The 27500-nt window shown below is 40.6% G+C and overlaps 1 protein-coding gene across 1 annotated transcript in view; it reads left to right on the plus strand.

Moving 5' to 3' along the window:
* LOC137638976 (uncharacterized) overlaps positions 1–18025 on the plus strand; it is a 39841-nt gene extending 21816 nt beyond the window's left edge. Inside the window, exons 2-4 of the mRNA XM_068371308.1 lie at positions 3911–4077; positions 13636–16392; positions 17235–18025. Of these exons, the coding sequence (XP_068227409.1) occupies positions 3911–4077; positions 13636–16392; positions 17235–17243 (2933 nt within the window). The 3' untranslated portion in view covers positions 17244–18025. The remainder of the gene's footprint in view (positions 1–3910; positions 4078–13635; positions 16393–17234) is intronic.
* The last annotated feature ends 9475 nt before the right edge of the window (positions 18026–27500 follow it).

Here is a 27500-nt window from a genome sequence, read left to right on the forward strand (position 1 = left end):
TTCCTACCTGGGAGCTCCATGCTTAGAGTCCTCCTGGCATAGTGTTCCTCCATTCTTTTCACTTGCCCGAAACCCCTTAGTCTTTCTTCCTGTGATTTTATTCTAAATTAATTTACATGCGCAGTTTCTTTAATGAAGTATTTTTTTATCTTATCCTTCCTCATTTTGTCTATTGAGAAACTCAACAATTTCATTCCTACAACTTCCGTCTCGGCTTCTTGTTTCTTGGCTAAAGGTAAGGTCTCCAAATAATACAGCATAACGGTCTTATCATCATCTTATTGGTCTTCTTTTTCTGACTTATTGATAGCTTTTTGTTGCCTGCCACGCCGGATACTCTTCTTACATTTCACCCAGCTTGAATTCTCTTCCTCACTAGCCCTCATCTTCACCACGTTTGTATAGTTGATCCTAAATATTTAAATTTCTCTTATCTTTTCCAGTTCTATACCATTCAATCACATTGTGTTCCAGCCTTCTTCCTCATTTACACATAAATACTCTGTCTTACTTCAACTGATTTTCATACCCCTCTCTAGTGAATTCCTTAAAATTTCCAGATTTTTTTTTCAACCTCCTCGTTACTCTCTCCACAGATTACCATGTCATTTGTAAACAACATATACCATAGAGACTACTGTTTAATGCCATCAATCAATATGTATGGTAATTGCACACAGGAAAGGGCTTAAAGCTGATCTATGGTGCCATTGCACTTGATCATTAAACTATTCGATTGTACCTTCAACACACTTCACTACTGTTTGACTGTTCTCATACATATCCTGCACTGGCCTCCGGATCTCCTCATGCAATACCACAATTAATATCTTGGCCCCCATATCATAAGCTTTCTCTACTGTATATCCACAAACACAGTACAATTCTTTCTGTCCTCGATATTTTAAAATTAACATTCACAAGGTAAATGACCTTTGAAGTTCCCCTACCTGGCATGAACTCCTAATGCTGTCCTATGACTATTAGCTGTGCCCTTAGTCTAGCTTCTATTACTCTTTCTCAGATCTTCAGGCTCTGGCTTGAAAACTTTATTCCATGGTAGTTTGTGCAATTCTGAGCCTCTCCTTGTTCTTGTAGATAGGCACCAGGACCAGGATTCTCCTCCACTCTTCATATTCTCTCCCTCACCAAAATTCTGTTGAACAGCCTTTTTAGGAATCTCACTGCTACATCTCTCAAGCTCCTTTACAGGGTTACCGTTTGGACCTACTTCCTTTCCCCTTTTTATTCTCTTCAAAGTATCCCTTACCTTCATCTCATTTATGAGACGTACTTTCCTATATGTCCGCAGAGCTTCAACCAATCTCTCCTCTCTTGCATTCTTCACTTTCATGAACTCTTTAAAGTGTTTTTTCTATCTATTTAGCATTCTTCAGTTATCACTCAGAACATTGCCATTTTGATATTTTATAACCCTTTCATGCCGTATATCTTTCCCTGCTGTATCTATATGCATGGCCAATTATTACAAATCTCTTTTTCCCTCTTTTGAATCCAGCCTTTTATATAACTCATCATATGCCTCAGCCCTTGGTTTTAATACTTCCCTCTTAACTTCTACTCCCATATTTCTTGCTTAAACCATTTATGCTTTGCCATCCTTTTTCTCTTTATACTTAACCTGGACATTTTCATTCCACCACCGAGTTGCATTGTCATTCTTTGACATCCCTGATCAAATACCAAACACTTTACTTACTCTCTTGATTATACTTACTGTCATTTCCCAGTTAAGCAGATTTTTACAGTTTCTCAGGCCTGCAATAGTTGCATTAGTCCTTTTTGAAATTGGTTTCACGTTCTTAATTTTTCTTCTTCTACCATCTGGTCCTTGGATCTGTTTTTACAGTCTGCCTTTTCCTTGCAGATAATACCATCGCGCATACCCACATTCGATGCTGGTTTTTCTCACAATTCATGTCCAGCACTTTACTGTCCCAAAGGTTACACCTCCTACATATAATATAATCTATCTGTGAGCACTTTCCTCAACTCTTCTTTGTTACTCTATGTTCATCTTCTTGAAATTAGTATTCAAAACATCAACCTCCACTATTTTCACCAACATTTTTTCCACCTACTTGACCATTTAAGTCTGCCCAAATTATCATACACACACATCTCCCCAATAAAATAATGAGCAAATGTCTATATATATATATATATATATATATATATATATATATATATATATATATATATATATTATATATATATATATATATATATATATATATATATATATATATATATATATATATAAATATATATCTATATATATATATATATATATATATATATATATATATATATATATATATATATATATAAATATATATCTATATATTTATAAATATATATATATATATATATATATATATATATATATATATATATATATTTATATGTATATATATAAATATATATATATCTATATATATATATAATATATATATATATATATATATATATATATATATATATATATATATATATATATATATATATATTTATATTCTTTTCTATCATGCTGAGTGGCATTGCCAAATGTAGTTAGGAAAGGGGAGGGGTTGCTTGTGCATATCTATCTAGACAAAGGCCTAAGACATGTCCTCCCACTTGCATCTGTTTACGGCTTTTTTAAGTATATACCCGCAAATATTCTTAGTTCCTCAATCCATTGTCTTCTCTTCCTTCCCCTGCTTCTGTAATTTCTAGAGACCCATTCTGTTGTTTCTTAATGACCATCTATTACCTGTCATTCTCATTATATGTCCTGGTAAGTCCATATCTTTTTTATACATGTTAGTATATCCTCTGGTTAATTTGCTTTTTCATCCACGTTGATCTTTTTCTATCACTTAGCCCTCTTAATGAGAGAATGCCTTGATGAAGTCATTGAACTTCTGCACGGCATATCATTCCCCTGCTGAAGCTTGGTAACGGGCAAGAGGGCTCTCGAACTTGGGGAAATTGCTCCCCCAGTTCGAATCTAAATTTCTCTTTCATCTTTTTCTGCTTCTTAATATTGCTTCGACCTTCTCCTAATTTTATAAACTTTCTTTCGTGTTGCTGTCCCAACTCTATGCGAAAAATTTCCCTTATATATGTGTGTATATATTATGTTCATATATATATTTTATATTTTTTTCTTTTGGCTTGGATGGTTCTACATCAATTGTAGTCGCTGGCATGGATGTTTCTACATCCGTTGTTGTTGCCTTCTTCGATGAATGGGAGGAGGTGTTTGCATTCAAAGCTATATGTTAAGAGTTTTGGATGATATTAGCCATCCCAAAGATAGTTTGGACCTTTTTGGCGGAAGTATTCTCAAGTGTTGGGTCTTTGGAATCCTGGGGTATCCAATGCTTGGGGTAGGACTCTCGGCTTAAGGCCAGACGCCGATCATTACAGATATGGGGAGGATGATTCCATTGTTTCTTGATCTCAGTCCTAACAGGCGGGTTCAGCTCACAGCCGTGCCTCTATATCTGTTTTTGTGCTATCCTTCGTGTAGGGTATGGAGTGAACCATTTGAGAAGTATACTCTCATTGTGCCTATAGTGTAGAGTGCAAATTCCCTTTCCGACATGTTATGCCTTAGTATTCTCGAGCAGGTAAATCAAACTCATCTTTTTTCTTCTCTCAATACTCTTATGGATTCTTCAAACAATGGACCCTCATCCTCTGTATACACTGACACTCCTCCAGCACTGTTGACGACCTCTGGCAAGACTTATTAAGGAAATTTCCGTTGATGACCTCGGAACTGGAAAGGAGCATTCTACTGATATTCCAAAATTAATTGATTTGGGTAACACGAGGAAACTTCGAATCCTTCATATTACCCAAATTCCAATAAATGCAAACTATGATAATCTATATAAAGCATTTGAGTGCTATGGATGTGTAAAAGAAATAGCTATGAAACTTGAAGATGATAAATGGGATTCATGGATATCTTACAGTAGTCATGATGAAGTATTTAATGCAATAAGTAACATGACTAATATTAAAATCAACAACTTGAATGTTATGGCTGCCCTCTGCGTTAAGGTACCATAGGATTTGGATGTATATAGGCCTGCCAACTGGTTGGAAAAAGACGCTAATTTAGTTATGCATTCCCAGAGAAAGCCAAAACCACCAATGTGACTTATAGCTAAATCAAAGGGGGGTTACAGGGAATTATTTTGAAATAAGCAAATTAATTCAGAAAAAAAGTAGGAATTATTGCACTGGGAGATATATCCCATTTTGGAAAAAATAGTTTCCTTATCCATGCCAAATCAAGCACACAATCTGTAATACTGTCCAACCTAAATACAACCAATGATGATATTAAGTTAGATGTCAAACCCCACCTAAATTTTAGTTACGGAAGGTGAGTAGTTTTTAACAGATCTGTATGAATTTACGAAGGAGATACTGGCCATGTGTTCACTATTTGTATGGAAAGTGCATAAGGTTCCTGGAACATCAATGATTATACTTACTTTCCTGGATGCTGATGTACCTTTCCATATTATTATTGAAAATGAAATGATTAAAGTACGACCATTCAAGCAGAAGCCACTGTAGTTTTTTAATTGTTTTAAATTTGGACACCTGTCTAAAGTTTGCAAAAATTAGAAAATGTATGGTATTAGCTCCGAATCTTACCATGGAGAATTTACACATGGAGAGAGGTGTTTAAATTGCAGCTCGAATCATAAATCCACAAATAAGAGCTGCGAGCTGTATAAGCTGGAAGAAGCTGCCCTTAACAAATCTAATTTAGAACATATAAGTGTGGGACATGCCTAGAGACTATTAAATAAATCATATAGCTATGCTAAGGCATTAAAATCAAACTTACCTATTCCTGCCAATACCTCTAGGAAAAGAAATATACCATCTGATAAAATGCTGAATGATGAGGTCAGCATATTACCTCCTGAGGCTTTACCACAGTGTATTAACACTAGGGCATTGCCCGTCTCTGTACAGCCTTTGTCCCCCCATCACAAAAACTAGTACAAACCTCTCACAGGCCATGTCCTTGCTTGATTTGATTACGCTTCCACCTAAAACCATCTTACCTGATGCACCTGTAGTGGGAAAGGTGCAAAAACCTACAACCTTACCATCTATTAATCGTAAAAGAGAGAGACCTCCATCTCTCTCACCCCCTCCATTAGAAACATGAAAGTTATGACATCAAATAAGTTGATGTTTCTAATGAAATGAAGATATATCGAATAAATCGGAAATTCAAGTTGAGGTCCACCATCCACCTAAACAAATAGATCAAAAGGACACAAAGAAAAATACAAACATAAAACCCAACATATCAAGACCATCTCGTAAGAAACCTACAGATAATAATGTTAGATTAAAAACTGCAAATGGGAAGACCTCATCCAAGATTTCTTCCAGAAATAATCCATAGTTTTCTCCTCCATTTTGCATTGGAATTGTCAGGGTTTAAGGGCCAAATATGGAGAACTTAAGCTCCTAATTCATGGACATTCCCCCCTAATTGTATGTTTATAGGGAAGTATGCTTGATGCTAACACTCCTAGTCCTTGAGAGTATGTTAGCTATAGAACCCCATATAATCAACAAGCAGGGAGCCATGGCGAAAGTCTCATTTATGTTCGTCGAGATGTTCCCCAAATACCTTTATCTATCCGTACACCTCTTCAGGCAGTGGTTGTACAAATTGATATAGGGAGAAAATACACAATATGCTCTCTGTACTTGCCTCTAAATGATAACATATCGTATGATAATTTAATAGAAGTAATTGAAACAGCGCCCTCTACCTTTCTTTTACTTAGATTTTAATGGTAGACATCCTTTTTGGGGTGATGTTTTAGAAAACACCAGGTGTAATGTTATATCATCAATTGTGGAAAACGAGGATGTCAGACTCCTTAATACAGGAGAGCCCACACACTTCCATGTTCAGACAGGTACCTCTTCATGCATTGACCTTTCAATTGCAAGCTCTAACTGCCTTCTTGATTTCCATTGGAGGACATTAGATGATTGGCATACTATTGATCATGCACCAATCATTATAATAAACACTAATAAGGCTCCACCTTTACAAAGATCTCCACGATGGAATCTAGGCAAGACAGACTGGGTTAAATTTCATGAGCTAAGTGAAATCGAGGGAAGTGTAGAAAAGTTTGAAAGTATTAATGATGCCATATACCTACTGAATGGAACTCTCCATATAGCAGGAATCAATTTGATTCCCAAAACCACAGGATTATTCAAATAACGACCAGTCCCGTGGTGGTCTTCAGAATTAACTGCCCTGCACAGAGCCACCAGAAAATCTGTGTATCTTTTGTTTCCTCAGTCAACAATAGAATGGCACCATCTTCTGTATGGGGGAAAATAAAAAAAGATTGCCGGCAAATTTACCCCAAACCCACCACCAGTGTTGAAGGTGAATGGTCATTATGTGACTGAAGCAAATGATGTTAGCAATGCCCTGGCTGATCATTTTTCAAATGTATCATGCAAGTGTGAAGGTCTTCCTGGTCACCAGTATAGGAGCATTGAAAAAATGAAAATTTTAAATTTTGCAACAGAAGGGAAGAGTCGTATAATTTTCTTTTTACTGAAAGAGAATTTGATTCCGCACTTGCTAATTGTAACGATACAGCCCCTGGATCCGACAGAATTCCGTATGCAATGATTAAACATGTACATTTTAATACAAAGTTATTTATCTTAAGCATTATTAATAGAATATGGCATGATCATAGTTGCCCAAGTGTTTGGGAAGTAGCCATTATTTTAGCCTTTTTAAAACCCGGTAAGGACAAGTTTTTTTAGCTGCAAACTGTCGACCAATTGCATTGACATCTTGTTTATGTAAAATCTTGGAGAAGATGGTCAATGCAACACTGGTGTGGTACCTAGAAAAGAAGGGTGTTTTATCACATATTCATTGTGAATTCAGAAAAATGCACTCAATGACTGATGTGTTGATACAACTTGAGTCCTCTATTTGTGAAGCTTTTGATTCCAAACAGCACCCTGTTAGTCTTTTTTTTTTTTTTTTTTTTTTTTTACCTTGAAAGGGCATATGATACTACATGGAGATATGGTATACTTAAAACCATTCATGAATTTGAATTAAGAGGAGAGTTACCACTGTTTGTCCAATCATTTCTTTCACATAGAGTTTTTCAAGTGAGAGTGGGGGAAACTCTATCACAGAGTAAATGTCAGGACGAGTGAGTTCCTCTTGGTAGTGTGCTGAGTGTAACCCTATTTGCACTAGCAATTAATAGGATATCCTCAACCATTCCCCGGGATGTTCTCTCAACACTATTCGTGGATGATATCTCCATATCATTTGCTGGAGCTGGAATGGTAATGGTTGAGAGAAAACTACAACTTGCAATTGATAGAATTATTCAGTGGGCTGATATGAATGGGTTTAAGTTTTCAACAAGCAAAACTACTATTGGCCATTTCTGTCGTATCCGTAGAGTACATCCAGACCCGGATGTATTCATGAAAGGTCAACGGATCCCATGTATAGGTGAAGCTAAATTTTTAGGATTGATTTTTGATTCTAGGCTTACATGGGTTCCTCACTTGAAGGTATTGAAAGCTAAATGTCTTGAGGCTCTGAATCTTTTAAAAGTATTGTCCTATACATCATGGGGTGGGGGGGGGGGGGGGCAGACCGTGAAACTATTTTAAAATTATACAAGGCCTTAATTTTCTAAAAATAGTTATGGGTGTGAAATATACTCCTCAGCCTCCCCAAGCTGATTAAAGATATTAGATTCAATACATCATGCTAGTATTAGATTGTCCACAGGAGCGTTTAGAGTCTCACCTATCCTGAGTCTCCTTGATGCTGGAGAGTTACCTCTAGACCATTACCGTATGTCTTCCATTATCCGGTATTAATTTAGGTTACAAAGATTCTCTAACTCTTAGCCTTTCAGACTGCAAGCCTTGTAAGGCACTCAACATTCTTTGAGTTGCACCCAAAACCTCCTCAACCTTATGGCATTCGGGTAAAACAATTATTAAACAGTCTTGATATGATTAGAGGTAAGGTGCTTCCATTTAAGATATCATCATCCCCTCCGTGGATATTACCAGAGATATCTTTTTGTAAATATTTTATTGGTGTTGAAAAAAACATGACTGAATTAGAAGCTAGGTCTCTTTTTATGGAAGATGTTGAAGAACATAGGGAATCAACTTTTTTATATACCGATGGCTCCAAATCTGATGCTGGCATTGTATTTGAAGTATATAGTAGTTCTTTCAACTGCAGAGGTGCACTTCCTTTATTATCTTCCAGAATTATATGACATACTAATCATGTTAAATAGCGTTAAAAGAGGAGGGCAATTTTAACATTTATATTGAGTCAAGAAGTGTCCTTCAAGCTTTAGAAGTTTTAATTCTTGTAATCCTTTAGTTTTAAAGATTTTAGAGAGGCTTTTGATTATTGGCCTAAAAGGTATAACAGTTCGATTTTGCTGGGTTACGGCACACGTAGGTGTGTCTGGAAATGAAGAGGCAGATTTACTGGCAAAGAGTGCTGCAGCTGAGTTGCTACCAAGAAGGTATCCCATTCTCTTTAATGATTTTTTACCAGCAATTAAGAATTGGGATACTTTAACCGATAATATGAGAGAAATTGAGATTGTTATATCCCCTTGGAGGTATAATGGGATGCCCCAAATATGGGAGACTACTCTTTGTCGTCTCAGCATTGCTCACACTCGGATGACACACGAGTTTCTGCCGGCTGGCCAACACCAACCATATTGCGATGACTGTCTGATACCCTTGACAGTGAGGCATTTGTTGACTGAATGCCCCTCTTATAGCGCAGAAAGAAATAGATATCTGTTTGAGAGGCTTGGGGTAAGGATGGCAGGTTCATCCTTGCCAAGATCCTTGGATATGATGTGTCATACAATGCTAGTTGCATTTTTTAATTTATATCAGAAGCAGGTCTTCTTAATGCTCTTTAACTATTATACCATATTTACTTTTCTGGTTTTAATTGAGTATTCTTTTAATCTTTATTCATAATAAACGATATCGGCGTCAATGATCTTCGATGTCGGGATGCCAGAGAACTTCAAATCATTCATTTATTCCATCACTTAGTGTTATTCCCATCAATATTCTTAACATTGCTCTTTGAGATGTAACTAGCTTATGTTCTAAGGCTTTAGGAAGGCTTCGAGTTTCTGATGCATAAGTTAATACTGGTAGGGCCATCTGATTAAATACTTTTCCTTTTAGAAAATGTGGCATTTTACTTTTCATAAACTCACATATTGTTTACCAAAAGCTCTCCATCCCATGGTTATCCTTCTTTTAATAAAAGCCCTTCAGAGACAAGGAAAAGATGAATCTTATGTTAATGCACTTAAAGATACCTATGGAGGAAGTACAACAATCCCAAACTATATAAATATGGTAAGAAAAATTCCATTTGAGTTAGCAGGGAGACCTCATCTCTCCTAATTTATTCACAGCACAACTAAAAGAAGCTTGAAAAATTTAGATTGGGAAAATATAGGAATCAACATTAATGGGGGAATACCTTAAAAGTTTGTGATTTGCATAAGACATAGCTCTCTTCAGTGAAAATTGGGAGGAATTTCAAAAGAAGATAGAAGATTTGAATACAGGAAACAGAAATGTAGGACTGAAAACGAATATAAGTAAAAATAAGGTAATGTTCATTGGAAATGCAGAGACAATAAATAATGGTTATGGACGAACATTTAGAGATTGTGAACTAATATACATATTTAGGACAGACAGGAAGTATTTCCCTAGGGCATGAGAAAACCATGGATATCAAAGGATACTTGGGATACTATAAAATAACAAAGACTAATTAATTGTTGCAAGTTTTTAAGAAAGTAATGGAAATTACAATGTAGAGCATGCTAAGTATTCCAGTATTGATAGTGGGGTCAAAAGAAAAGCCAGGGATAACGGGAAAGAATATTTAGATAGGAAAGCAGATGAAGCGGACAAACCTATGAATTCAGGGAGTGGCTTTGGTGTAAGAATTGGTCATAGAATTATTAATGAAATCTCTACTGTGGCAAAGTAGAAGAAACATATACCCATCAAAAAGAGAAATTGAGTTGTTATAACAACAGTTGGATGGAACATTTTAGTGAGGTCATGAATGGATGATATGAAAGGAATAATATGATTGATATAACTAAAGCTGAGGAAGACCTTGATGTGCCCATGAATGAATTCAGTATGTTTGAAGTCGAAACTGTCATTAAAAAACTCGGAAGAGATGGAAAGCACCTGGATACGATGGAATAACAGCTGAGATGATATTGAACGAAAATGAAGTGACCCCCAGAATACTTGGCAGATTATTTTGTAGAATGTGGTGTGAAGAGGCAAAACCTGATGAATGGGAGCTAGGAGTGTTGGTGAAAATGGTGAAAAAGGAGATCTGACTGATTGCAATAATTACAGAGGCACCACACTTACGTCAGTTGTCATGAAAATATATATAGTATGCTCATTCTAAAGAGACTGGAGAGTAAGATTTATGAAAAGCTGAGAGGTGAACAAGCAGGATTTTGAAAAAGGTAAAAGTTGTACTCATCATATTTTCATTTTAAAACGTGGTACAGCAATGTGTAGAATATAGAAATACACCTTTGAAGGCATATGTGGACTGTGAAAAGCCTTTGATAGTGTGTACCGGCCAATTATGTGGAAAATCCTGCGTTATTGTGGAGTTCCTCTCAAATATGTAAATTTGATTAAGTTTGTTCATGAGCATAGCGGAGTCCTGTCAAACGAATTTCATGTGAACAGTGGAGTACTCCAAGGAACTGTGTTGTTTATCCTCCTCATGGATTTTTTAATGCATAGAACAGTTGGGGATGTGGGAGAAGGATTGGACTTGATTGGTAACAGGAAATTAGCTGTCCTAGTGTATGCTGATGACGCTGTGCTAATTAACAGAACACCACAGGACTTGCAAAGGTCGCTTACCAGAATACATGAAATATCACCGCTGGTTGGGCTCAAGATAAATAGAAGAAAGACAGATGATTAGAACAGAATATGCAATGGAAGATGAAATATCATTGGAAGGAGAAAGGATTAATGAGGTGGAATCATTTAAATATTTAGGAACTATGATCTCTAATACAGGATCTTTAGAAATGGAGTTTAATGAAAGATTGAAAAAAGCAAATCAGACAATGGCTAGGTTAAGTAAAATTTGGGAATCAAATGGCCTGGAATTACATGTAAAAATCAGGCTCTATATCAGTTTTGTGGGATCGGTGTTACTGTATGGACAAGAGTCATGTTATAACAATGAAACAATATCCAACCGATTTGGTAGATTTGAGAACAAAGCCCTCAGAAGAATATTGGTAGTTAAATGGCAGGACAGGACTAGAAATGAAACTATAAGAGAGATTACTCAAGTGCACAATGTGGATGAGATCATTATGAGGGGTAGATGGAGATGGTTTGGGCATGCTCTTTGCACTCTCTTAGAGAGATTAGTACACCAAACTTTAAATTGGGCTCCACAAGGCACTAGAAAAACTGGAAGACACAGGCATACCTGGTGAGGATTGTGAAATGGGAAGTAGATGATGAATAGGGTATTGATATAAAAGCTCAAGGTAGAGACGACTGGCGAAATCTAACTGAGGCCCTTTGCGTCAATAGTCGTGGAGGAGATGATGATAAATTTCATATATATATATATATATATATAGCTAGCCTATATACCTTTGCATCAATAGTCGTGAAGGAGATGATGATGATGAATTTCATATATATATATATATATATACATATATATATATATATATATTATATATATATATATATATATATATATACATATATATATATACATATATATATATATATATATATGTATGTAATGTGTGTATATTGTAATATAAATAAATAATTCTGTTTTGAATAGTTCGGGAAAGATTGACTAGACAATTGTTCAAATGCCAGTTAACTACTTGTTCCCCATTTGTTGGCAGGAACGAAGGTTTCGGAGGTCACGTCACAGCAACGAGAATTATAGTCGGCAGTGAGAAGGTGTCTGTCTTCAAGGAAGGTCACTGATACTTTTGGAAGATACGGTGTTGGATCCGGTGTTTCGCCGTTGAGTTTGGAGCAATCAATTCCGTTCCCATGTGATGGTTGTGGCTGTTTGAGAAGCAGCGTGGGCCCTCTCGAGTTACGTTGGTGTGGCCTGTTTAAATGTGGGAATTTCAGGAGTGTGGCTTCATTCCTGGATTGTAATTTCCAGGTGTATCTTCGTATCGGTGGCTGAAGAAGAACCTCTCACTCAAGAAATTGTTTTCGAATACTCTCTATTCACTCGGAGACCTCTAGAACTGCTTGTTTGAATGTCAGCTAAGTTTTGTTTTATTATATTTATTAATTATTTTTCCATGAATATTACCTGAGCTCTTAGATACCGGTCGTATCTGCAAGTGTTTGTTATTTAAGCATAATAAAATGCTTTGAAGTGTTGTTTTGTGTGTAATTCTCCTCCTCATAATTAAACCTGTTTTTAAATATGTGTTATGGTTGTTCATGATGTGGACATCGTAACATATTTGGGGGCCTGTCCGGGATCAATGAATTTCAATTTAAGCAAAACAGGTTTAAATGAGGAGTTTAGTTAATTGGTGTAGGTTTGAGTTTAGTTATTTAATTGTTTTATAGCCATTGTAACCAACCATGTCTGAGTCTGAAACGGAGTATTTAGAAAGTGACTTTGACGTAAAGGAATTTCTGTCGTCCTTACCGGGGGTTGCAGCTTTTCAAAGTCTGTGTAAACGGGAACTTGTGTTAATTGCTAATTATCTAGACATAGGTTTTACTATGGATATGAAAAAGGATGATTTGATAAAGGGTTTGATAGGACATTTAGGTATTGTAGAGGAGAAGGCGGAAGCTTCAAGTGTAAAGGAAAGTGATAGCATAGAAGCTTTGAAACTTAGAATAAAGCTGAAGGAGTTAGACATAGTTGCCGAACGTGAAAGAGTAGTTGCTGAACGTTCAAGAGCGGAAGAAAGGGAGAGAGAGAGGAAACTTGAGCGTGAAAGAATGGAACACGAACTAAAGTTAGAGGAAATTAAAGTAAGACACAGACAAGGTAGTGGAGATTTCGATGTAGCTAAATATATGAAGATGGTTCCCCCTTTTAATGAAAACGAAGTAACTAATTATTTTATAACTTTTGAGAAAGTAGCGAAAGGAATGGGCTGGCCTAAGACCTCATGGTCTATGTTATTACAATGTGCATTGAAAGGTAGGGCTCAAGAGGTATTTTCTAGCTTGTCTGAGGAGATTTGCGGTAATTATGACGAATTGAAAAAGTGTATTCTCAAAGCATATGAATTAGTGCCAGAGGCTTACAGGTTGAAATTTCGTAGGCTTTTTAAAACAGGAGATCAGACTTACGTAGATTTTGCTCGTATAAAAGCTAAATTGCTTGACGATTGGTTGAGATCTAAAGGAATCTGTGATTTTAAAGGGTTTAAACAACTAATATTGTTAGAAGAGTTTAAGAATTGTTTATCTAAGGATTTGAAGATACACTTAGAGGAGCTTCAGGTTGAGAGCTTAGAGAAAGCTGCCATTGTGGCCGACGAGTACTCGCTGACGCACAAAATTTTTGAAGGGAAAAATTTGGTTAGGGGTAGAAGCAGCAAAGAGGGTTTTCAGGAATTGAAAAGTGGTAAGAGTAAAACTGAAAACGCAAGTGATTTAGATAAAAGTGTTGTAGCTCCAGTATTGAAAGGTAGTAGTTTGCCTAGTGGGCAGAGGATGCCAATTAAATGTTTTAACTGTGGTAAACTGGGCCATAGAAAGGCCGACTGTTGGTCCTTAAGGGACGGTAATAGAGAGCACAAACCAGTTGCTCTGGTAAGCAGGGTAAGTGCTGATAGAGAGATTAATGCATTAAGTGAGGGTGAGAAAAGCCCTGGGCTCTCTGATTTGGAGAGATATAAGTCATTTGTGTCTTATGGTAGTGTAGCTACAGAAAGTGGTAAGGGCAGGAGAGGATTAGTTATCCTTAGAGATACAGGGGCCCTACAGTCATTGATTTTGAAAAGGGCATTGCCTGAAGGTTTTGAGTATGAGGGTAAGGAAAAGGTATTGATTAAGAGTTTTCCAAAAGAGATAATTTCTTGTCCGTATGAGACTGTGGTTCTGCAGTCTGATTATGCGACGGGTCCGGTTAGGGTTGCCGTTGTGGAAGAAATTCCTGTGGAAGGAGTTGATTTGATATTAGCCAATGATATTGGTGGTAATAGGGTTTTAAGTAACCCACGGTTACTTAGTTATCCTCAGTCATGTGCAAGCACAGAGAGCTTGGAAGGAGAATTTCCTGGTATTTTTCCCATGTGTGCTATCACACGATCAAGGCGGAAATTGGAAGCTAGTAGGGATTCTAAGATTGACTTCTCGAAGTGTTTTCTGGGAAAATTTGGTGATTGTTCTCAACAAGGTAAGGTTTTAGCTGTATCTAGAGAGAAATTCATAAAGGATCAAGAAAATGACCTAGAGCTAGCCGAGATAGCTGCAAAGGCTTTTTCGGATAAGGAAATTGAGAACATTCCAGTCGGGTATTATGTCGAAAATGGATTATTGATGAGAAAATTTAGAACCTCTAAGGTTGCTGCCGATGAAGAATGGGAAGTTAATTATCAAATAGTCGTTCCTCCAAATTACAGACCCTCTATTTTACATTTAGCACATCAGAATCCATTTAGTGGCCATTTCGGAGTCAATAAAACCTTTTGTAAATTAACTAAACACTTTTACTGGCCTGGGATTCATTCTGATGTTAAAGAGTTTTGTAAGACATGCCATGTGTGTCAAATGATCGGAAAACCGAACCAAAAGTTGTCTAAAGCTCCCCTTGAACCTATACCAGCCATGGAAGAACCATTCCATAGGGTATTAGTGGACATTGTTGGTCCATTGCCAAAATCAAAAGGTGGAAATCAGTATATACTTACAATCATGGACAGATCCACTAGGTATCCTGAGGCCATTCCGTTGCGGAATGTCTGCTCTAAGAATGTCGTAAATGGGATGTTACAATTTTTCACTCGGTTTGGATTGCCTAAAGAGGTTCAGTCGGACCAGGGTTCAAACTTCTTAAGCAATGTATTCAGACAGGCAATGCAGGAACTAGGTATCAGGCAGGTAACTTCATCAGCGTACCATCCTCAGAGCCAAGGGGCTGTAGAAAGGTATCATCAAACCTTGAAAACTATGTTGAAAAAATTTTGTTTGGAGAACAAAAGCGATTGGGATAAAGGTCTGCCCTTCCTTCTGTTTGCGTCCAGAGAAATCCCCAATGAGTCGTTAGGGTTTTCCCCTTTCGAGTTGGTATTTTGTCATCAGGTTAGAGGACCTTTAAAATTTATTAAAGATCAGTGGATTAATAATGTTGAAGATTCTAATTTGTTGGACTATGTTTCAGATTCCAGGGAAAGAATCAGGAAAACCTGGGACATAGCAAGAGATAACTTAATGGAAGCTCAGCAGAAGATGAAAAAATACTATGACTTGGGAGCCAAAAAGGTTGACTACAAACCAGGAAATGAGGTCTTGGTATTTCTTCCAGTAGCAGGTCAGCCATTACATGCTAAGTTTTCTGGGCCTTACATAATAGAAAAGAAGGTAGGAAATACGGATTATGTTGTTCTTACTCCAGATAGGAGAAGGAAAAAGAGGTTGTGCCATGTTAATATGTTAAAGCCATATTTTTCAAGGACGCCAAAGCCAGTCTTGTTGAATATAAAGTTAGATGATAATAGTAATCAAGAGAAACTTAAACTTGAGACTGAGGTTGAAGACTGGCCTATTTCAAATTCAGAGGCTTTGAGGAATTTGAAGAATAAATTGGTTCATCTTGATGGAAGTCGAGGTCAGGAGTTGAGCGATTTATTCTACGATTATAAAGATGTATTTTCAGATGTTCCGGGCAGGACCTGCTCATTACAGCATGATGTTGATGTTGGCAATTCCAATCCTATTAAGCAACACCCATATCGCTTGAATCCGCAAAAGGCAGAGATTGTTGAACGGGAAGTAAAATATATGCTCGATCATAAATTAATTGAACATAGTAGTAGCCAGTGGAGTTCCCCTGTAGTACTTGTCAAAAAAAATGATGGTCAATACCGTTTATGTTTTGATTACAGGAAAGTAAATGCAGTCACCAGGACAGATTCATTCCCAATTCCTAGGGTGGATGACTGTATTGATCGTATAGGAAAGGCCAGATTTATCAGCAAGTTTGACATGTTGAAGGGTTACTGGCAGGTAGGTTTGACAGACAGAGCCAAAGAGATATCTGCTTTTGTTACACCCACTGGTTTATATTCCTGCAATGTCATGCCATTTGGAATGAAAAATTCGGGTAGTACTTTTCAGAGACTCATGAATATGATTACCAAAGACCTTGAAGGGTGCTCTACGTATATAGATGATGTGGTAATTGTTAGTGATACGTGGGAAGAGCATGTCAAAAGAATTGCTGCATTTTTACAGAAACTCAGAGAAGCGGGTTTGGTAGTAAATTTAAATAAATGCGAATTTGGGAAAGCCATAGTAGTTTATTTGGGGCACAAAGTTGGTCATGGCAAAGTAGCACCAAAAGATTCAAATATTAAAGCAATTTTAGACTTTCCAGTCCCTAAAGATAAAAAGGGAGTAATGAGATATCTAGGTCTTGCCAGGTATTATAGGAAGTTTGTGGCTAATTTTGCAGATTTAGTTGCACCACTAACAAATTTGTTGAGGAAAAGGGTCGACTTTAAATGGGATAACCAGTGCCAGGAAGCTTTTGATAAAGTAAAATCTATTTTGACTACTTCCCCTATTCTGAAAGCACCAGATTTTTCTATTCCTTTCAAACTAGCAGTGGATGCCAGTGACATTGGTATTGGTGCGGTATTACTGCAGGAAGACGACACTGGGGTAGAGCATCCTATTGCTTATTACTCTAAGAAACTGAATGATTCTCAGAAGAAATACTCCACCATTGAGAAGGAAACTTTGGGTTTAATTCTGGCTTTACAACATTTTGAGGTATATGCCAGTACCACCTCTTCATTAACAGTGTATACAGACCATAACCCATTAAAATATTTGAATCGTTTCAGGAACAATAATCAGAGATTAACAAGATGGAGTCTATTCTTACAACCCTACGATTTGAACATCCTACATATCAAAGGAAAGGAGAACGTCATTCCGGATGCATTATCAAGGATGTGACTTGATATATTTTTGACCTGATTTTGTTGGATACAAAATATATATTACATATATATTTTTTCTTTTTAGGGGGGAGGTGTAATATAAATAAATAATTCTGTTTTGAATAGTTCGGGAAAGATTGACTAGACAATTGTTCAAATGCCAGTTAACTACTTGTTCCCCATTTGTTGGCAGGAACGAAGGTTTCGGAGGTCACGTCACAGCAACGAGAATTATAGTCGGCAGTGAGAAGGTGTCTGTCTTCAAGGAAGGTCACTGATACTTTTGGAAGATACGGTGTTGGATCCGGTGTTTCGCCGTTGAGTTTGGAGCAATCAATTCCGTTCCCATGTGATGGTTGTGGCTGTTTGAGAAGCAGCGTGGGCCCTCTCGAGTTACGTTGGTGTGGCCTGTTTAAATGTGGGAATTTCAGGAGTGTGGCTTCATTCCTGGATTGTAATTTCCAGGTGTATCTTCGTATCGGTGGCTGAAGAAGAACCTCTCACTCAAGAAATTGTTTTCGAATACTCTCTATTCACTCGGAGACCTCTAGAACTGCTTGTTTGAATGTCAGCTAAGTTTTGTTTTATTATATTTATTAATTATTTTTCCATGAATATTACCTGAGCTCTTAGATACCGGTCGTATCTGCAAGTGTTTGTTATTTAAGCATAATAAAATGCTTTGAAGTGTTGTTTTGTGTGTAATTCTCCTCCTCATAATTAAACCTGTTTTTAAATATGTGTTATGGTTGTTCATGATGTGGACATCGTAACAATATATGTTTATTTATTTATGTATATAGAGTATATTTATATGATATACGGAATATATATATACAGTATATATATATATATATATATATATATATATATATATATATATATATATATATATATATATATATATATATATACACACACTGGAACCTTGACATACGATTGCCCTAATATACGAATGTTTTGAGATACAACAGAAAATATGTGAAAACATATGCTTTGATATACAACGAAATATTAGAGGTATGATTTTGCGATGAGTGATAGTTGTATAGGCGACCGATAGATGGCGTTCGGTGTGTTTGTTTGTTGATGCTGCATCGTTAACATGTCGTTATCTAGTTCGTTGTATTTGTGCCTATTTTTTCGTGTTATTTTGTCTATTCTATTATTTACCTTGGGTCCCAAAGCTAAAGACAAAGCATGCGATAAGAAAAAACCCAAGAAAATTATCTCGAAAATGGAATAATGTTTCCAAAACGAAATAGAATATTTAGTGAGAGAGAGAGAAATATGAATTATCTCTCTCTCTCTCTCTCTCTCTCTCTCTCTCTCTCTCTCTCTCTCTCTCTCTGTAATAAATGAAATATTTTTTTCTTTGTTAAATCTCTTTTGAATGTATAATTAAGCACCTCAGAGCTAAAAACTATAAAATATCGTGCATCGATGGTAGCACGTCTTATTAATAAGGGAGTTTTTTGGGCTCAAGCCATGTCGTCCTTATGGAAGGTTCATTAGTAGCTTCCTGAGGGTATATATGACTACAGTAGATAGTCACAGAGAATTAAACTAAAGGTTTCACAGAATTCTAACTTCTGGCGCGAGTACCCTAAAGGTTTCCCTCTAGGATATCGTATATCAACAGGGGACGCATGCATTAACACGCCACATGGCTATCTGCACCCCACATAGCGTTTATGCTTCGAGGGGGAAAGGTGGCGAGATAACTGAGGAGTCGCTCCAAAGTTACCCTCCTTCGTTACTGTTACGGTACTCGCAACGTAAACAAACAGCGGCCATAGCTGTCCGCCATACTCTGTGACGTCACGTCTGTCCTTATTCCGACTCCTGTAGCTTTCTACAACAGTTGGTTTTTCCCAGTGATCGCAATTCATCTTTTGCATCCTTAGCCATGTCGCAACCGTCAGTCTCGCCTTCTTCTGGAAAGTTGAGTACCAGGTTCTTGTATTGTTTAAATAAGCTCTGGCCGTAAAGTACGATTTTTTACCCTTAAATCTTGTGTTTTGTGGCAGAGCTGTGCCTTGCCTGGAGGCGCCATTTTATGACGCCGCTGTTCGCCTCGCATGCTTTATTTAGTTAGCCAGAACAGCCCTCCCGGTCTTATAACTAATTAATATCATTAGTTATTTAGTCTTCATTGCTACAAATTAGTTATATTATGCCGATGGTATCCAATGGCGTTTTTAGTTAGCCGACCCCATGCTAGACTTCTAGCCTAGCCTAGGCCGCAGCCTAGTGTTCATATTTACTTCTGCATGATATAATAAGTGTTCCTAGTGTTAATGTTAATGAAGATATAGGCATTCTTAAACATATACAAGATTCAGTGTTGCACATGTCCCTAACCCAACGTTGGGGCCCATGTATGCTTCCTTATCTCCCGTTACCTTCGGGTAACCTCCCTCTGGTTAGCTTTGCTATATCTTGCCCCCTTACCTGGAATAAATTTCGGGTAGGTTAGGCTAGATCGTTCTTCCCTCTTCCCTACCATAGTATATGGGGGGACCTTGGACAGAACCCCAGAGTACCTATTGTTCATCCCAGTCCACCTTTAGGGAACGCATTTCCCTTAAGGTATCGACTGAGACTGAAGGTGGAAGGACTCTACCCTTCCCCCTAGACTGCACTTGGTTGGGAAATGTCCCTTCCTCTCTGTAGCCTAGCGATATGTCTTCCCAGCCCTCCCTAATCTAGGAACAGACTCTCCTGGCTTAGGTTAGGCTTTTGGGGGATTCTGTTTTATTATAGTTTAGGACAGTACACCAGCGCTGTGCCTACTCTGAGCTTACCTCCCCTAGGGTTGGAGAGGGTTTCTCTCCTACCTGGGTAGTCTAGCACCTAACAGATTTCCCCCCACCCCTTGGGAGCTTTAGGGTTGTGCCCCCTTCTGCTCCCTCAAAGACCCCTAACCCCCTCTCCACTCTATCCCTTTGTGTTGGCTTGCCTTCACACCCCTGTCTGCTGTCCTACAACTCTTCCCCAGGGGAGAGTTGTAGGTTAGGCTGTGCTCTTCTGCTTGGCTGGCCGCTCTGCTACACTTCCCCCTCATAGTCGAACTATGGGGTAATGCCGGTGGAAGATCCCCTTCTCTTTTTTTGAATGTCCTCTGATTCTCCCTTGGATTACCACAGGCATCCAGCCATCTGCTGGCTCCCTGCCGCCGGATGATAGGCGTATCCCCTCCCATTATGAGAGCACTCCTCCCGAGGGAAGCCGGTCGGGTATCGGTCATTACCCTTCCCTACTCCCTCCTTACCTTTCTCTCTCCTATCATGGTGCCGGTCCACTGCCGCCTCCGCCTGTCGGTGCTAGCCGCCGACACCCCAGGTGACCTTCCTACTTCATAGGATGTTCCTATCTGAGGATTACCTAGGGAGGCAGCCTGCCGGCTGCCGGGGGCCGCTGCCCCTTGCCAACGCTGCTGCTGACATCTCAGGTAACCCTCCCCTCCAGCTAAGTTCGCCAGCGCCGACAGCCTGCCAGCTGCCGGAGGCCGTCGCCCTGCCGGCGACCCGCCGCCGTGCTGGGGATCGCCTTCCTAGGTGTGTCCTACCTCAGTATGTAGCCTTAGATGGATTCACCCCGCCGGACCGGCCTCCGGCTTGCCGCCGGTCTGTCAGCGCCGCCCCTGCGGCTTCCATGGACAAGCACCCCTCCCCCCCCGGCTGCCAGCCCCGTGCCGGCAGTCGATCTAATACAGCCGGATAGCCTGACTGCTCTTTCTTTGGTATTTCATACCTTAAAAACAGTGGCTGGGGTGTACGGTTGTACAGTACAATATTTCCAGCATACTCTGTGCTTCTCAGTGCAGTCTCTTGCCGGGACCTACCCAAATAAAAGGGGGTTTATCCTATTTTCCCCCTTTTCTCCCTAGGTTCTGAACGATTTCAGATCCTCTCCACTCTGTAAACAATTCCTTTATAAGGAAGCCTAAGTTTGGCTCATCCATAAGGATACTATTCCCTCGTTTAGAACCTCGTCCTAAGGAATTGACTGCAGAAAAGGTCACGGTAACTGGCTGGACGGGACTCACAAGTATGTGTCTTCCTACTTCCTTTCTAGCTCACCTATCCTGAGCTCACAAAAAACCAATTCTACAGATTAGTGAATATTAATCTTAAGAGTAATGTAAGCCATAACTATGTCTTCCATGTACTCATGATCGTTTTCTTTTACAGGAGGAGAACTTGAAGTGTGAGAGCTCCTTCTGCGGAGTTCGCCGCCCGGACTTCTATGGGCATAAGGCGTGCCGGACCCACGCCCCCTGTGCAGCAAAAAAGGGTAATCTCAAGTACTGGGATCCACAGCCCTGTTCAACCTGCAAAGGCCTTCTTGATGAGGCGTTCAATAACCCTCCGTCCGCGGAGGCCAGGGACAACGCTCGAGAGAAACTGCGCAAGTGGGTGCGCAGTTTCCAGAAGAACGCCACCGGGCCTTATCTCCCCAACGAGAAGATGAGGGCCTTGCTTTTCCCAAAAGCTCTTTCAAACTCTGTGATTCCCCAGTATCAGATTCCCTGCTTCCAACTAGTTGTTGAACCCGACATTTCGGCTACACTCCGAAAGTGTCATCTCGACGAGGTGGAGAAGATGTCAGAACTCTCCGACAACACCGAGAGGACCCTCATGGGTGAGGATCTGGAGGAAGAAGATGATTAGGTGGAGTTCCCTGATTCGGAGGGCGAGGTCGCCAAAACACCTCCAGTAACCTCTGTTGTGGTCGAGGAGCCAGTCCCCTCTACCTCCGCCACCTCGCAACCCCTGCTGCCCGCCACCGAAGATGCCATCCGGGTATTGGTGGCACTGATGGATGAAAAGCTCCTTAAGAACCAAGAGGAGCTCAAAGTTCATCTTTTGGGTATGAAACTACCGAAGAAGATCTCGGTTAAGGATCTTCTCCCCTGCTCGGAGTCTAACCCTTGGAGGTACACTGAGCATATGCCAATTACAACTGGCAAGATCTTCATCAATGATAAGCTTGGGTCCATCCTCTTGGAAGAAGTGGAATTCTTCCCCAGCTTTGAGGCTTACCCGGACTGTTACGTCCGGCTCAGGTCCGAACCGGCCTCCAAGGAAGAGACCGAACCCAAAGAAGTGATTGTGTTTGATCACTCGAAAGCCCAAGCCATGCTGGCAGAATGTCTTAAGAGCCGAGGTTTTACCAACTCTAAGATGCCGGCATTGAGCAAGAAACACCCGTCCTTTCTTGCTCCCTCTACTGCAACCTTTCCCTTCGTAGAAAAGGCCTTTCATGCGGTCATGAAGGCGGTGGAGGAAGGAAAGCCCTGCCCTACCCTGGAGGAGTGTAGGCCTCCCCCGACGACAGATTCTGGAAAGATATCCAGTTTACTTTCACGGTCGGGAAATTGGAACCTGACGCGGCTGGCCGTCAGTTCACCGAAGATCTTCCGAAGCTGAACGACCACCTTCTTCGTCGGGAGCAGGAGACCAAGGAGAGACTAGCTTCCTCCCTGTCTCATCAAATTCAGCTTGAAGTCATGGCTGGGGACGTTAGGGTCCCAGATTTGTATATGGTTCTCGCGAAGACCCACCTAGTGACTGTGATGAAGGACTTGTATAGCTTCATCAAGGCCAGGAGAGCCTGCAGAGAATTCGTGTTTGCCAACGTGGCAGTAAAACACGAACCCTGGAAGCTAATCTCCTCCAACATCTGGGGCAAACATCTCTTCTCAACAGCTCTGGTGAAAGAGATCGTGGACAAAGCCGCTTCTGAGAACCGGAACCTTCTCAATAAGTGGGGCATGTCCCGCAAACGGAAATCCTCTCAGGAAAAAGGCCCTCAGCCTAAGAGGAAATCTTTCAAGCCAAGACCCAAGCAGCGTCAACCGAAACGCCAGTTTCCGGCTCCCGCTACTCCGCAAGTGGTTGCACAACCACAACAGACCTTTCAGTTGGTTCCCCAGTCGGTGGTGTCCCAATCACCAGTCTTCACCCCTGCCTATGAACGACCATCCACTACCTTTCGTCCCAGAGGTAGAGGCTCCGGTAGAGACTCCTCTCGCCGCCCCTCCAGGGGCAGAGGAAGAAGGGGAGCTAGCGGCCGAGGTGGCAAACCCCCGGGAAACCAGAAGCAATGAAGTGCTTCCGGTGGGAGGAAGACTCCGCCACTTTCAGGATCGTTGGACCTTCGATCCTTGGGCACACAGCATCATCAAGAAGGGACTAGGTTGGAACTGGACGCAACCACTTCCAACCTTCAACCAATTCTTCCAGCCATCAACCCCCATCTTGGAAGAATATGTCCTAGAACTCTTGAACAAGAGAGTGATCAAGACGGTAAAGTCCACCAGGTTCCAAGGAAGACTTTGTGTTCCCAAGAAGGACTCAGACAAGCTCAGAGTCATTCTCGACTTGTTCCCCCTTAACAAGTTCATTGCGAACAACAAATTCAAGATGCTGACTCTTCAACAAACAAGAGCCCTACTGCCTCACAAGGTCTACACGGTCTCAATAGACCTGGCGGACGCCTACTGGCACATCCCAATGAACCACCACGCTTCCTCCTACCTAGGATTCCGGCTCCAAAGAAGAAGCTACGCCTTCAGAGCCATGCCCTTCGGGCTCAACGTGGCTCCGAGAATCTTCACCAAGCTAGCAGACACAATCGTCCACTAGCTACGCCTTCAGGGCGTCCAAGTGATGGCCTACCTCGACGACTGGCTGGTCTGGTCGACATTGCCAGAAGAATGTTTGAGAGCTTGCAGCAAAGTGACCCAGTTCCTGGAACATCTGGGTTTCAAGATAAACACCAAGAAGTCTCGCCTCACTCCAGCTCAGAAGTTCCAATGGTTAGGAATCCATTGGAATCTTCAGTCACACTGCCTTTCCATCCCACTGAAGAAAAGGAAAGAAATAGCCGGGTCTGTCAGAAGACTTCTCAAGTCCAAACGGATCTCAAGACGACAACAGGAACAAGTACTCGGCTCCCAACAGTTCACCTCAGTGACAAACCCAATGCTACGAGCACAGCTAAAGGATACCTCAGGAGTCTGGAGACGAAACGCATCCATCGCTCGAAGAGATCTCAAGAGACCCTTACCGAACAGGCTTCGCTCCCTTTTAAGACCATGGTCAGAAGCAAGGAACTTGAAAAGATCCATCCCTCTTCAACCTCCGCCTCCATCGATCAACATCCACACGGACGCCTCTCTGGAGGGTTGGGGGGGTCACTCCCATCAACGACAAGTTCAAGGAACATGGTCTCCCCTATTCAAGACGTTTCACATCAACATCTTGGAGGCCATGGCGGTTCTTCTCACCCTGAAGAAATTATCCCCGCGTCCCTTGATACGCATCCGTCTAACTCTAGACAGCTCGGTAGTAGTCAGATGTCTCAACCGTCAGGGCTCGAGATCGCCCCACATAAACCAGGTGCTATTACCCATCTTCTGCCTGGCGGACAGGAAGAAGTGGCACTTATCTGCAGTTCACCTACAAGGATTCCGCAACGTGATGGCAGACGCTCTATCAGGGACAAGCCCCATAGAGTCGGACTGATCCCTAGACGCAAGATCATTCTCCTTCATCTCTCGTCAAGTCCCGGGACTACAGATCGATCTCTTCGCGACGAGCGACAACAAGCAACTTACGAGGACCCCAAAGCGGAAGCAGTGGACGCCATGTCCCTGGACTGGAATAGATGGTCTAAGATTTACCTGTTCCCTCCACCCAACCTTCTGCGAAAGTCCTCTCCAAACTGAGAACCTTCAAAGGGACAGCAGCCCTAGTGGCTCCCAAGTGGCCTCGGAGCAACTGGTATCCCCTAGTCCTGGAGCTACAGCCCAAGCTGATCCCCCTGCCGGGCCAAGTTCTCTCCCAACAGGTGCAGAAGTCGACTGTCTTCGCTTCATCAAAGAAAGTCAAAGACCTTCATTTCATGATTTTCTCTCCTTAGCCGTGAAGAAAAGGTTTGGGATCTCGAAGAAAAGTTTAGACTTCCTAGAGGAATACAAAACAAAGTCTACCAAAAGGTAATATGAATCATCCTGGAAGAAGTGGGTATCCTTCGTCAAGGCGAAAAACCCTACGGAAATCTCTATAGATTTTTGCATGTCCTTCTTTATTCACCTTCATGGACAAGGCTTGGCAGCCAATACCATTTCCACCTGCAAATTGGCCCTGACTAGACCACTTCTGTATGCCTTCCAAATAGATTTATCCAACGAAATCTTCAATAAACTCCCGAAGGCGTACGCTAGACTCCGTCCAGCACCTCCACCGAGACCCATCACCTGGTCCCTGGATAAGGTGCTCCATTTTACCTCTAATCTGGACAACGAATCTTGCCCTCTGAAAGACTTGACTCAAAAAGTGATCTTCCTTTTTGCTCTCGCCTCGGGAGCCCGAGTCGGTAAAATAGTTGCATTATCAAGAGAAGAGGGGCAGATACAGTTCGCCGACACGGGGGAACTTACCCTCTTCCCCGACCCCACGTTTCTCGCTAAAAATGAACTTCCCACCAAAAGATGGGGCCTTTGGAGAATCTGCCCCCTGAAGGAAGATGTCTCTCTATGCCCAGTGGAGAGCCTTAAGGTCTATCATCAAAGAACTTCAGACTTTGGCGAAGGACAACTCTTTAAAGGAGAAACTTTGGGTAGTGACCTGTCACTAAAACATCTAAGAGCGAAAATCACCTACTTTATTCGCAGAGCGGATCCTGACAGTACACCCGCAGGTCATGATCCTAGGAAAGTCACCTCTTCCTTGAACTTTTTCCAAGGAATGGATTTTGAAAGCCTCCGATCCTTCTCAGGCTGGAGGTCACCTAGAGGATTCTTCAAACACTATGCGAAGCAGGTGCACGAAATAAAAAGATTCGTGGTAGCAGCAGGTAGTGTGATGAAACCGGCTGTTTAGTGCTGCGTAGAACAGTGAGTTTTTTCGGGACTTTAACTCAAACCGGTGCCTGTGTTGACCCTAGTGCGATACATAGTGATTTCAAAGGACACCTAGTGTCACTAATAGACTGTTCTTCATCAAGGTGAAGTGACATGGATTCTTACACGTGTGCCACATGCTCTTGGACATGAAGTGTATAATGATTTTAAAGACTGGCGTTCCCCCAGGAACTTGTGCTTAAAGGCAAAATATTTCCCTTTCAGATTCCACATCACCGTCTTACTGAAAATCTATGTTTATTATCCGATATTATTATTGTAAATAATTTTTCCATAATTCCATGCAATTTTCAAATAAAATAATTATTTTATTTACCATACGCGTCTTATTTCGCTCTTATCTTTCATATGAAAATAAATTGCTGTTATTGTTTTATTTGCTCCTATTTCTATGGTTATTTATAATTAATATACCTACTGTCTAATATACACTCACCTAATAGTATAAATTTGTTCCTACACAAATATTTAACCTTCCGATCTGTCTTCAAGACCGGCACAATCTCTTCATCCAGGTGAGTCTATCTTCGTCAGATTACTTCGAGATGTTCCTCTTGTCCAATTAGGACTTCCCTGCCAGGGGGCTGGAAGCCAGGTCATTGTAATGCCATTGGTAGTGACATTTAACGGAGATGTCACGGTCTCTTTGGTCACCAGACCGCAGGAATATTAGTCGAAGTAGAAATGGGGAAAAAATCCACGATACATTAATTCTCTGGTACACTTCCAATCGCTCAAAATCTATTTTTGGGTGAGATGGCCATGTCGTCCTGATGGACCCGCCCGACTGTTCCAGTTCAGCCTTCCAGGCCCCTTCCTGCTATACTGTATCACGGAGGCCGGTAGAAAGCTGGACTTTGGAATGAGGACGGACGTGACGTCACACAGTATGGCGGACAGCTATGGCCGCTGTTTGTTTACGTTGCGAGTACCGTAACAGTAACGAAGGAGGGTAACTTTGGAGCGGCTCATCAGTTATCTCGCCACCTTTCCCCCTCGAAGCATAAACGCTCTGTGGGGTGCAGATAGCCATGTGGCGTGTTAATGCATGCGTCCCCTGTTGATATACGATATCCTAGAGGGAAACCTTTAGGGTATTCACGCCAGAAGTTAGCATTCTGTGAAACCTTTAGTTTAATTCTCTGTGAATATCTACTGTAGTCATATATACCCTAAGAAAGCTACTAAAGGAACCTTCCATCAGGACTTCATGGCCATCTCACCCAAAAATA

Source organism: Palaemon carinicauda, chromosome 4, assembly GCF_036898095.1.
Source record: "Palaemon carinicauda isolate YSFRI2023 chromosome 4, ASM3689809v2, whole genome shotgun sequence".
NCBI lineage: Eukaryota > Metazoa > Arthropoda > Malacostraca > Decapoda > Palaemonidae > Palaemon > Palaemon carinicauda.